General features: G+C 34.4%; 2 protein-coding genes across 6 annotated transcripts in view; both read left to right on the top strand.

Annotated features, from left to right (window-relative positions):
• LOC126816540 (protein spire homolog 1) overlaps window positions 1-8,065 on the top strand; it is a 50,217-nt gene extending 42,152 nt beyond the window's left edge. For all 5 annotated transcript variants that reach the window (XM_050543187.2, XM_050543188.2, XM_050543186.2 and 2 more), the window contains 4 exons: window positions 397-534; window positions 1,294-1,395; window positions 2,677-2,777; window positions 4,057-8,065. In XM_050543187.2, the coding sequence (XP_050399144.1) occupies window positions 397-534; window positions 1,294-1,395; window positions 2,677-2,777; window positions 4,057-4,315 (600 nt within the window). In that variant the 3' untranslated portion in view covers window positions 4,316-8,065. The remainder of the gene's footprint in view (window positions 1-396; window positions 535-1,293; window positions 1,396-2,676; window positions 2,778-4,056) is intronic.
• Window positions 8,066-10,170: 2,105 nt separating this feature from the next.
• LOC130012274 (acidic proline-rich protein HP43A-like) lies at window positions 10,171-13,176 on the top strand. Its single transcript, XM_056099750.1, has 2 exons — window positions 10,171-10,676; window positions 13,109-13,176. Exon 1 carries the CDS (start codon window positions 10,274-10,276, stop codon window positions 10,646-10,648), a length of 375 nt encoding a protein of 124 aa, XP_055955725.1. The 5' UTR covers window positions 10,171-10,273; the 3' UTR covers window positions 10,649-10,676; window positions 13,109-13,176.
• Window positions 13,177-13,632: the final 456 nt, after the last annotated feature.

The following is a 13,632-nucleotide window of genomic DNA, read 5'->3' as shown; positions in this document are numbered from 1 at the left end:
TTCTATAATTCATCTGTGATAAATTAACTTTAGAGCATGTGTATGTCATGACATATTCTTGCATGACTGAAGACATTCAACATCAGTGATAAATACTCAAATTGGACTTTCAACAAAACAAAAGACCCCTCCCGACCTCACACTTCCTTTAAAATTTGAATAGATAAACTCGTATTTGACGCCAATGTACATATTTATGGTTGATTTATTTTCCTGAAAAATTATATTTTTGTTCTGCACACATGGGTAGCCTACACATTGTTTCAAATAAATTATTGTTTTTTTGTGTGTTTTTGTATATCAGGGTATTTATTTTGTATAGTATCATTAGTGTATTTATTTGATGTTTTAATCTAAATGAATGATTAAGTATTTATTCTTTTGTATTTATTTTAGAAACGTTGGAAAAATCCTATTGAATGTTTAAATCTTACCTTAGAAGAGGTGACTCATATAAGAAGTGTTTTAACCAAAGCTGAACTAGAATCTTTAATTACGCAACCTACTTTATATAATCAAGTGGCAAAATCAAAGGTGAGATTTGTCTTAGATAATAGGAATACCAAAGAACATTTTAGTTACAAAATAGGTAGCAAATTATAATTTATATTATTTTAGCCCTCAATCATGGAGCACATTTGGCATGTCCTCTCCTCTCACCTTATAAAAAATTAATGTTTTCTTGATAAAAAAATTGCTCTGTTCATGATGTAACATTTCTGTTAAAGATTACTACAACACTGTGCCCATAGCTACAGCTAACAGATAATAATTTATTGCCATGATATGTTAAGATTTCATGAGAAAATAAATCTCATTGCCCCCCCCCCCCCCCCCCCCAGGATTACATTTAATATTTTTCATGTACCGGTAGTAGGTTTCTTTTTGAACCATCAAAAAACATCCTCCTCTTGTGACAAGTTATGCTAGGCCTATGATATGAAATACAACCCATCCAAATGATTTTGAACCATAATCATGAGGACAATATTTGTTGTTCATCGGATTGGAGACAATGCAATATTTTCAACCAGTCCTAGACTAATTTTCGTGAATGTTTAAATTTGAAGTCAACTATTTCCAATGGAAATTTATGTTTAAATTTTAGAAGTCTGATAAATAAGGCACACTGTAACCAACAATTCGAATGCACAATTGGAACAGACAGCGTCACATAGGTGATGCTAGTGGGTGTGTCTAAACTTTAGTTGATGCACTTGTCAAGGTAATAGATGTTTTGATGGTGATATTAAAGGGGAGCAACTCTATTTATATTTCTTGTTATCTTTTCAGATTTGTTTTACATGTAAAAAAATCAAGTTCTCCTTGTTTGGAGAATGGGGTACAAAGTGTAAATTTTGTAAACGTTCTGTTTGTAGCAAGTGCCTTCGGAAGGTAAGATATCCTTTAGGAATGATTTATTTTACAGTTTAAAGAAAGTAGAGATTCCAGGCATTTTGCATGATAGGGAGGCCTAATTATGAAAGGGTAGGCCTATATTATTAACAATGCTGATTATGGAAGCCCTGCTGAATTCACACTTCCAAGATCCAAATATGAAGATTTGACTTCATATTAATCAATCAGAGTGCAATAAATTATGGTTTCTCTCTACATTTGTTTCTAGAGACAGTAGCTTTCACCATAGTTAATCATATTCAGAGATACGAGTTTGAAACTTTTCTATGTCAAATATATAGGCTTGCAACAGACATTTAAACTTCAAAGAATCTACATCACGATTAAATGTCAAATACACTAATCATGATACATAACTTTACAATTCTTTAGCCAACTTATTATTTGGCAAGAAAATTTTTCAAATATAATATTTTAGGGTTGTATGGAGATATTTATCGATTGAAAAACATAATGTAGGGGTTCTGTCAATTCCACCACTTTGGATCTATTGAGATATGTTTTCTGTGATGTCACATAAAGTTGTGATTTATTACCATTCTTTGTGATGTAATTTTTGGGCCAAGAAAAATGTTCAGTTATAATTTTGGAATCATATTTGAGAGATTTATCGATTAAAAGTCATAATTTTGGTGATCTGTCTCAGGTGGGGCACTAATTCCAGCCATTCCCTTCAAACTATAGTAGTATTTCTTTCCAAAGAATTCCCAGTGTTGACAGAGCAAGTTGACAATTTTACAGCATATTCAGTGAAGTAAAATTAATAGGAAAAAGAGCATTTATTGATTTATTAATATTTTTGTAAAAGAGCACCTGTATCTGCAATTGATACTGTGTAATATATATATATATATATATAAAATACTACTGAGAAAACAGATGGTTAATCTGGTTCTTATCTGCACCTGTTGTTTTAACAAATGTTTATTGAGTTTTTATTGGGGGTTTTGTGGATTTCTTTAAAGATGCTTTATTAAAGATTTAAAGAGATGGCTGTTGTTGCTATAATAGTTCAAACCTAGATAATGAAAAATGCATATATTGCAAATTTCATTCAATTACTTTATATTGGTCAAAGTTATAACTGTTTGAAAATGAAGCGTAGATCATTTACTATCATAGCAATGGTACTTGACAACCGAGATTCGGCCTCAATTGTCTATTTTATCCTTTAAAGCCAAAAGAAAGACTTGAAATATGCAGATTTAGCTCTTACATAATGCATCTTTATAATTGTTTTGTGATTGATATTTTCAGATGAATATACCAACAGAACATTTTAAAAATATACCTGTTCATACATTGTCTCCTGGATCCCCTTCTCATGAATCCAAAGAAGCTATGAACAGATTAGTCAGGTAATTTCATTTATTTAAACATTTATTTCACATATATCTCAAAAGTCAAATTTTACTGGAAAGAGAAATTATTTTTTCCATGATTGTCATAAGAAAAATGGAGAGTAAAATCAATTGAAACAAAATATAAACTTTAAATGGCCTATTAATCTATATGAAGAATTTTTGTATGGTCTTAAACTGTACATTAAACTTTATTGTTGCATGATTGGGCTTTATATTAATCTGGACATTGTATGCTGCTGTTATCACTCTCCCTCTTAAAATATATACCTAAGATAAAGAGGGAGCCTCAGTGGCATATTGATTAAGGGGCTGGCTAACTAAACAGGAGGTCGGAGGTTCAATCCCCATGCTAGTAGACAAAGTTCCACTGGAATATACAGTGTGGTTTCCACCTTGTCAGTTGGTGCAGGACGAAGGGACTGACCACGACAGCATCAAGTCATTCGGATGGGATGCTAAATTGGAGTCCTGTGTACACATTGGTGTCTGTAAAAGAACCATTGACAGTTGAAATTCAATATAAGAGTGGGCCGTAGCACCATGGTCAGTATGGTGTATGCAGAGGCGTAGCTGTGAAATATATAGGGGGGGGGGGGCGCAACCCTAACCCCTAACCCTAACCCTATTTTAAAACCCCTAAAAATATAAACAAACACATGGCCATGCTGTCTACACAACTCGTTTGCTGATTGGCCCACCGCGTGCAAAGTATTATGGTTAAGTGGCTGGCAATAAATATTTGGTTTTGGCGTTAATGTTTTTGGGTACCTACATGCGATTCACTCTGATAAGTGGCAGAAAAAAATTAACTAGACACAATTTTATGGAACACAGTTACTTTTCACTTCACACATGTTTCAAGGATGATTCTCTCTGTGTTTTATTTTAGCAATGTAAACCATATTGGGATATGTACAGGTTTTATACAGATAGAATCTTAACTAATCCTAATAATTGTTGTAAATAAATAGGAGTTAGGGTCTACTATGTAAATTTTTTGGGGGGTCCAAGTATATTCAGACCCCCCAGAAAAACAATTGGGGGGGTCGGACCCCCCCCCCCCCCATGTGTGATGCCCATGGGTGTATGCCCATATTCTTAAGCCCAGTTCAGTTCTAAAATGTAGGACGTTGAACCCCATTTTATTTCATTTCATTTTCTAAGATGAAGAGAATGTGATTACCAGTAATAATGTCGGTAAAAAACTGATTTTAAACTTCCATCTTTTATTATGGTAGATGCACTCATGGATGATATTTTTTTTCTTTTTCAGTTTTGCACCAACCGGTTCTAATCCTGTAACACCATCATCAAGTCGTAAACAAGATAAAGACATTAAAAATAAAAAATCCAGCTTACAGCGTTCACAATCCATGTATTTCAAACCATCTCCGGCTAAAGTGTTAAAAGGACCTCTCGTGAATATCTGTCACGATTGTAAAGATATGACTTTAGAAATTATTCGTGCTGGGCGGACCTCCATTGCTCTCATAAATCAAGGGAAAGAACCACATCTGAAAGTAGTTCATTGATGCTGTTTGTGTTATCATCATTTTATTCATCATTGTTTTAAAATCATCTACATATATTGAGAATTAGATTGTTGTTAATTCTTGATATAATTTTATCATCATTTTCTTCATATCGAAAAGAAGAGCACAGAGACTTCTGTTAATTCATTATTTTAACTGAATTGACGTGCATCTTCAAGAAAATATAACATTAGAAAATTCATCTTTATACAGAATCCAAGTTTATCAAGATAAATATGTAGGAGAGTTAAAGCTGAACTCTGATTACAAAAACTATGGAAATAATTAAATAAAAAAAAGTTAATGCCCCAAACAGTCGCCATACTTGAAATATAGCAAGCCAGATGTGCACACTGTGCTCGACAACATATACTGGATGTGGACGTGGCCTGCCTATCCCCTCCCTTATACCCGTCATCAGTCGTCATGTTTGTTCTACAAATTGAAAACAAGTGTGGCGACTGTTTGGGGTGTTATCTTTTTTTTATTTAATTATTTCCATAGTTTTGTAATCAGAGTTCAGCTTTAAGTGTACAGATACGAGGAAGACTTCAGATGGGGAAGAAATCATCAAAAAGAAATGCTTGACTCACATACAATTTGTGTGTATATAAAATCAACATTTACAAGGTTAAATTAAGTTGTAACATATTAATATTGTTTCTAATCCTTATACATCCATTACATCTTATTTAAAAGTTATTACTTTTGATTCATCATATTTTTAAATTTATTTAGCAAATAACTTGCATTCCTTTTAAAATTGTCCATATTTTACAACTGTGATCTTGCTAGGAAAGTCTTGATAATGATGTTATATTGTCATTAGTTATTCATTTGTTTTCATGATGATAATAATTTCTCCATTATGCCATCTTTAATGTTAAAAAAAAAGCAAATCATCTAACACCCCAGGAATCTTACCAATAGACCGCCATTTCTATTATCATGTATGCAAGTATATACATTTATTCTTTTTTGTTAATGTTTAATAGTGCAAAGTTAAAAATGGTTGTGAAAAGTATTTGTTCATTTCATGCTCAGTAGATTATATTTATGCATTGAATGTTTCTAATTATGGAATTAATTTGCTGGTTGTGACTAAAAATTTAATTAAAAAAGAAGTGAACGTGTTTGGGTTCTCCCTGTGCTATGTATTTTGTCTTTAGTATTGAAGGACTCTGTGAGTCCTTAGACTCGGTACATAAACCCGATAACCTATAAAAACATGAATCGGAGAAAATGGCCTTTAGAGTCTCAACAGCCCAGTATTTGTGCAATGTTACCATATAATTTGAGGGTCGTTAATTACCAGTTTATAAAAAAAAGATCATAAAAAAAAAATGATTTAATAATTGGTTGAATATTGGCGTTATCCATCCATCCATCGCCAATCGTGTTTATGTTATAAGATGAAGATGCCTAATGTTATCAAATTGACTTGAGATTCATACACATGCATGAGATGATTTCAGTGATTTCTGATAATTCAGACAGCTAAAGTTATCTGAATATTGAGTTAATCAAGTTTTAATATTTCTGATAATTACTTAAAGATGCATTATGTAGGATTTAGATAAAAAAAACCTGACAGTTCTTGCTATAATAGTTCAAGAATAGATAATGAAAAAGGAATATATTGAAAATTACTTCATTCTGAGTGGAGTTATGAATGAGTGAAGAATAGCTTATTCTCAATTTTCATTGCTACCGTTACAAAAGTCTTGATTATCCATTTTAAAAATTAAATTATTAAATGGCGACCAAGTTCCACTCTGTTCAATATCACAACCATCCAATATTCTAGAGATTTGATTATGGGCTTGTCGTGTGAAAAATTTGAGACCAAAATAAAAATCTGCTATAGGCAGGTTTAGCTCTTACATAATGCATATTTAGTAAGTTTGTTATTTTTGATCAGTTTTTGGTGTCTTGTACATTGACTAAAAAAGAATAAACAGGTGACAACCTTTGTGGTCTTCTGGGACAACTTGTCTGTCTGCCAACGTATCTTTGACCATAATATGGGTTATTAGATTTATGTACTCCCCCTTTAGATGTTACGGTATTGTACAAAAATATTTATATAAGTAAATGTATAAATAGCGTTTAATCAAAGTCTTGTTCTGTGATCTCATCATGATATTAATTATTTCATTAATAAAGCTAATACCTCTAATTATTCATTCAATCATCTGTTAATTTGTATAAATTGTATATAATAGACTACTTACCACTTGATATACATATAACATTTAATATCCTCTATTTTATAGTTTTATCATTTTGCAGTATTTTAATAGTTATCAGTGATTTACATACAATTCAATGCATCTGTTGTAATATTTTATGATCCATTTATGTGGATTCATTAATTAAAGTATGTTGGTATGTACTGAATTGATGTAAAACAATTCTGCCATATTTCAGTGGATAAATTTAGTTCCTTACAGCTACTCTGTTGACTAGACTGGGTTTTGTTAGATCCATGACAATAATTTTATTGGCTTTGGTACCTGATCAAAAGGTGTCTCATCATAATTAAGATGTTTTCAGTTTCTAATACAGTAGGCTACATTCTACTTGTTTGATACATTCTAATCATAATCCATTAGTCTTTGACTGATCAGTCGAACCTCAGTCAGAAAGCAAGCCGAGGATGATTTTTATATAAGTGATGTATGTACTATGTCAACCAAAAATGCTAAAATATTTGATTTTTTTTCTGTACGTACAAAGACTTTGATATTCTTGATTTGATCATCAGATAACAATAGGAAATTATCATTTTCAGGAAATGAACCCCCCAGTAAATTGTGGCAATATTGTAGGGTTTGATATATTTTTAAATTTAGGTGATTCAAAGATAGGTTATCCTTTAATTGGTGACCTCTAAATGATGACAATAAATTAATGCTGTTGGTGAAAAGCATTTTAACGCATAGGCCTATATTAAAATGTGAGGTTTCTGTAGTCTTCCATGATAATCCACAAATTATATCGGATTGTTGATATGTATTGAAGTTCATCTGTACAGATTTATATAGCCATGGTTAATTTGTTGGTTTTAATATATATTAGTGAGGAAATCTGTATCAGATAGTCTTATGCAATTAATACCTTGCCCATAAACTATTGCCATATATTACATTATTTCATGCTTCCATTTATTCATTATTCCATCCATTTGTCATGTTTCTTTCATCTATTGTGATAATGTATTTTTATCTGGTATATCTAATGACACTTTTTTATTTTATACAATTATGTGTAAGTCTATCATTTAGGCAAAAATGGTTGAAAAAAGACACCTAAGAGTTGGTAAAAAAATAAGTTCAAATTTTTAATTGTATAGATATCTTTGATTGTTATAAAATCTATATAGTTTAGTTATATTACACTAAGTATTTCTAGCCCAAATAGAGAGTATAAGAGCATATTTTAAGAAAAATGCTAAATACCATTGAAGATAAAAGTTGTCATAAGTTATACTATTTTAGATATACATGTATCTTGTGAAAAACACAAATACATAGTAGAATTTGTGAAATTGGTTTTGTTTCCAATGTTTGTATCACAATACCAAAATGGTTAAAGGTTGTAAAAGGTCTATTGATGTATCCAAACATTAAATAAATGTCTTATACATAAATGTACATGTATATAGCAGTAAATGTATATCAACATTGTTAAAATTGATCAAATAGTTTTCAAAATATATATGACCATTAAAAAAAATTACAAACCATACTATACTATATTGTTATATTCCAAAACGGAGCATAGTTTTTTCTTTCCTCTTGACTCAGTGACAAGGAGGTTCTGGGTTCATACCCTGTGTTGGGTGAGAAAGTTCCCCAAGGTTATCAGTGTGATTTGCCTTTGTCAGTGGTGCAGGATGGAGTTACTGGCAACAGTATATATTTAGTCATTCGGATTGCACAAAAACCAAGATCTTGTCTACACATTGGCGTGCATGTAACTGAACCCTTGGCAGTTTGAAAGTTTGAATTTGATGGAAGAGTAGGCGGCAACGCCACTATCCGGATAAAGTTTCCTTCATAGCACATGACGTATGTCTGACGTCTGTATTCATTAGTAGGGTCGGTACAGAAAAGTAGGATGTTAAAAACACCATTTCATTTCATTACCTCCTTTCCGACAAATAAGGGTTATTCGAAGCGTATTTGAAATGGAATACAATGAAATGGGATTTCACGTCCTACTATTCTGCTCCGACTGGGCTAATGGAGACGGGTGGCATATTTGAAACTTAATGGTTAGAGTGCTTTCATCCATGCTTAATACAGGTCATAAGCTTGGCAAAGAAGCGTACGTAGATACTTAAACGTATACATTTTAAGATAAAACATCTTCACGATATAGTACATTAATTTATATTACTGCAGTACTAAATACTCAGAAAATCTAGTCTTTATTTTTTTTTCTCTTTCTGATGTTAAGCCATACAGTGCCATACAGTGCACAATCTAATTACATATAATAGGGCAATGAAGTGTGTAAGGAACATGTCCTTACATGCCGATTATTATCCCACTTAAAATTCAGAATTAATTAATGCATACATCCCAAAACAATTATTTTATATTTCTGGTACTGCTTGAAAAACTATATATATATAGACTACTACCCTCTTATGACCCAAATGTTTCACCCCAAATTTGAAAATAACCCACGAAAAACTATAGCCGCTTTGCCATGAACAATGTTTTTGGCAAAGGGGAATAAATTGATAGAGTTCACCATGTAGGACACCACATCTTCAAACCAAATTTGAAAAAAAAAACATTAACAAACACATAGTCACATTTCAACAACTTGTGTTATAGTTGTGTTAAAACATCATTGGAAAGGCGAATAATTCAGCCTTCCATCAATGTAAAGTACAAGATATTACCACAAGAAGGAAATCTGTGTAAGGTTCTGAAAACAGACAAATATCAGCGCCTTGCCGTTTTTAAAATAGGGTTTAACTTTCTATTTTTCTGCTCCGACTGGGATAATGAAGATGGGCATACGACGCTACTCTTAATTCGAATTCAAGCTGTCTATAGGGTTCTTTTACGTACACACCCGAAAGACTACGCATTGTCCCTTTTCAGGCCCTCCGCCCTACACCACTAACAAGCGGGAACCACACCGAAATATCCTGATAAATTTTCTGGACCAGCACCGGAATTGAACATGAGACCTCTAGGTTAGCGAGTCAACATCTTACTCACCAAGCCACCGCAACTCCCTTGCTGTTTTTAGAAAATAGGGAAGCAGTCAGAGATATCACCAAGCTGACGTTATCCTTCCATACTAAACAACCAAGGTGATGATAAGACACATTTCCCGGTTTAATAATCATGGTTCACAGTTTTGATAACTTTTGGTCTACTCCGAACATTTATAATATAATAAGTTTTAAAAATAAAGAAATATCTTTTATGATATACGTGTATACATACGCGGATTACGTTTCGCGGCATCGTTAAAAAGAAACCTTTCCGATGGATATATATGCACTGTCCGTTTTTTCGTGGGCAGACACATTGTGTGGGCTCATATTTTGATAAGAACCTTACACCCAACCAGATGTTATGTCTTTCTAGATTTGTATAGAATAGGTTTTAAATATCACCTTTTATAAAAGTTTATACCTATTACAGTGATTGAAACCTTACAGACAAATATTTTTATGTAAATATTACGTGACAATTTTGTTTGTATTTATTTGGTTTTCGAATCTCTATAATTCCATTGTCCATGTCAGAAAGTTAGTTCAAAATCTATATAAATCAAACCGTAAACCATTAAATTATTAGTTATACCTACTCTGTCAAGATGAAGGTTCTAGCAATCTTTTCTATTATTTCTGTACTGGCGATTGTCCACGCTCAGCTAGGCGAAAATGCCACTTCTATTGAATCCAACTCAACATCTTTAACACAGATGTTGGAGCAAATGTTCTGGAACTTCTTTCTAGAAAGCCAGCAACCATTCCAAGAAGAAGGCCAACAACCACCACCTGGGCGAGAGGATCACGAACAGGGACCACCCGGTCGACAAGAAGATGAAAGGCCAGGGGACAGGGAAGATGGTCCACCACCACCAAGACGGGATGGGGAAGATGGTCCGCCACCACCAAGACGGGATAGAGAAGATGGTCCACCAAGACGGGATAGAGAAGATGGTCCCCCAAGACGGGATAGAGAAGATGGTCCACCAACACAGAATAGAGAAGATGGTCCACCACCACCAAGACACGATAGGGGCGATGGTCGAAGATCACAAAGAGAAAATGATGGTGAAGGCAGACGACATTAGAGATGCCAGTGAAGACAAATTAAATATAGTGAGTTTTTTGTTTTTATATCCATTAACAAATGCGGAGCAAGACGATTCTCTTGATGATAGTTGTATGAGTAAGTAGAGACCCAAAAGTAATTCGACGCTTGGGAATTTTCCAAGAATGTCTCCCTTGTTCAGAGGGGTTACACGCAATGGTAGAACACATAATTTCACTGGATATCAAATTTCGAAAATAACTGAAGGCTTGCTGCAAGGGTAGAGGTACCTTCTCTTGAACTGTACACATAGATGACAATCATTTAGATTGAGAGTACAAGTAGAACTATGTTGTTTAATTTCTCTACGGCTAAAATGATAGGAAATGGCTCCTAATGGGCCCATAGACGTACGAGCCAGGGGGCGGGGCGGGGCGGGGGGGGGCAGCTGCCCCCCTAACTTTCGGGCAAGCTGACTTTCGGGCAGACGGGTAAAGTGAAAAAAAAAATTATTTCATCTACTTGGCAAAATAAAGTGCCCGAAATCTAATAAAACACTAATTTTACGGGCTGGAATAGCAGTAAACGCGTTTGCGGCCGTCAAATATTCCAAAATTTTCTTGGGGAGTCCATACAAGGTCAGCTCCGCTTCTTTGCCTCTCGGAAGAAAACCGGCGCCGCTGTCTTTAAACCTGAATTTTTTTCGGGCATTTCTAGTTTTGCTTCCCGAACTGTCATCGAGCCCTAATAAAACACTAATTTTACTTTTCTTTTAATTGAATACCACGAATTTGTACTGAGTTGACTATGGATTAAAACATTTTGTCTGGAGCCACTCTACTTTTTGCGACATTTTTTGGGCATCGATTACTATTTGTCAATGCAGCTGAAACAGTCTGATTGGGTGGTTGGAATTCAGAATGGGATTTCGGTTACAAAACCATTGGATACTTTTGGAGTTGCTAACACGGGCTAGAATAGCAGAAAACGCATTTTGCGGTGGTTAAATTTTCAAAATTTTCTCTGGGAGGGTGAGGCCCCCATACCCCGCGACGATTGATTGGTTGTTTGGAATTCGGGTCAGCCAGGCAGGCTATATTGGACCAAATTGAAGTTGCTGTATTCACAGGTTGGAATAGCAGGAAAAAGCGTTTGCGGCAGTTAAATTTTCAAAATTTTCTCCCAACGGCCCCGTCTCCGTGGACTAAACGATTGGAATTCGAGTCAGCCATTTTAATTAGCCTATATTAGACCACTTTGAAGTTGCTTTGTTCACGGGCCAGGCAGGCTCCGTGGACTGTAAACGATTGGAATTCGACTTTTCGAGTCGGCCATCTTTATTAGCCTATATTAGACCACTTTGAAGTTGCTTTGTTCACGGGCCAGGCAGGCTATATTGGACCAAATTGAAGTTGCTGTATTTAAAGACTGGAATAGCAGTAAAACGCGTTTGCGACCGTTAAATCTTCTCCGAACAGTCCCGTCTCCGTGAACTGTAAACGATTGATCTTTTGATTGGAATTCGAGTCAGCCATCTGAGCTAAATCGCTAATATTTGTCACCTAGAAATTGACACAAATGGGTCGCAACGCATGTAATAATGTAATATGAATGTATGTAAACTGATTTACATTCAATCGTTTCTGTTTTACTGTAATTTCTAATCAGTTATGTTCGGCGAAATGCGCCAAAGTCTCATGTAAATAGCAATCTTTTGCGTCTGGTTTTTCCAGTCTACACCGATGGTATTTATTGCGCATGCTCTCCAGATAAGGATATAGCGTCACCATTTGACATGATTTGTGGAATATGTCTAGCCTCGTTCTTTGAGTCATTTGTTCCAAATGGCGCCGAAACACATTATGGTACACGATTCGTGTACCAATAGTAAAATGTTTATTTTGTCTTGAATATTGGATATCAGAAGCCCATCTTTTCCCTGTAAGATCACAAGACCAATGTTGATTTGAATTGACAAATAATTCGTGTTTTCAATGTTGAAGATTTTTGATGATATTGAGTTAGAGACTTAGCTATATACTTTAATTAGCCTATATTAGACTACTTTGAAGACCGGCGCCGAAAACCAAATTTATTTCGGGCATGTCAGGTTCTGCCCCCCCCCCTAACTGTCATCGAGCCCGTACGCCTATGCTAATGGCGATCAACATTAATCGTTTGAAACATTAATTTTTTTTTCACTAATTGATAAATATGGACCCCCAATCCATAGCTATAAAATATACATGTCTACGCCTCCTACGCGTTGGGTTTACCCTTTCCCCCTGACCACCACCACCCCAACCCACGTATGCGCCCAAATGAATCGTTGAAATAAGGATATATATATATAACAAATATTCTGACCAGATTTGAAAATCAATCCCTGGTGCACATGTGTTACAGGAGTTTAACCCCTAAAGCACAATTTCCGTCGCGTACTTCTCCTTTAAGGAAAACAAATAATACTAATTTCCAAATATATTTTTGTTTCTTTCAGGAGAGACTGTTAATTATCACGCAATTCTCGAGTTACTAAAGAAATAATAAAAAGAATGAGTTCATGTTTATTATTGTTGGCATTCAGTCATTCATACACAACAATATATTATTTTTAAATTTTGTGTATAAGGAAACTAGAATATATTCAGAAATTTTTATGAGTGGGGTATTGATCAACGAGGTACCCACTTGATTATGAGGACAGGAATCAAATCTTTAATGGGGTTTAACGTCCTACTGTTCTCCTTCGACTGGGCTAATGAAGACAGGCATACGCTATAGGGCACTACAGCTTGCATTTATATCAAATTTCAACTGCCGAGGGTTCTTTTACATGCAAGCCAACCTGTGCATGGTACCTTGCTGGAAAATCCTTATAAACTTCTTTGACCAACATCTGGATTGAAAACCGGGACCTCCAGATCAGCTAGCCAACGTTTTACTGAGAAATAACTGATTATGGACAACCAGAGAAGCATGAACATATAAATCACACATCTAATAAAAAAAATAGATAGTATT

Source organism: Patella vulgata, chromosome 3 (genome assembly GCF_932274485.2).
Source record: "Patella vulgata chromosome 3, xgPatVulg1.2, whole genome shotgun sequence".
NCBI lineage: Eukaryota > Metazoa > Mollusca > Gastropoda > Patellidae > Patella > Patella vulgata.
The sequence above is the reverse complement of the archived record's forward strand: the minus strand, read 5'-3'. Positions and strand labels throughout refer to the sequence as shown.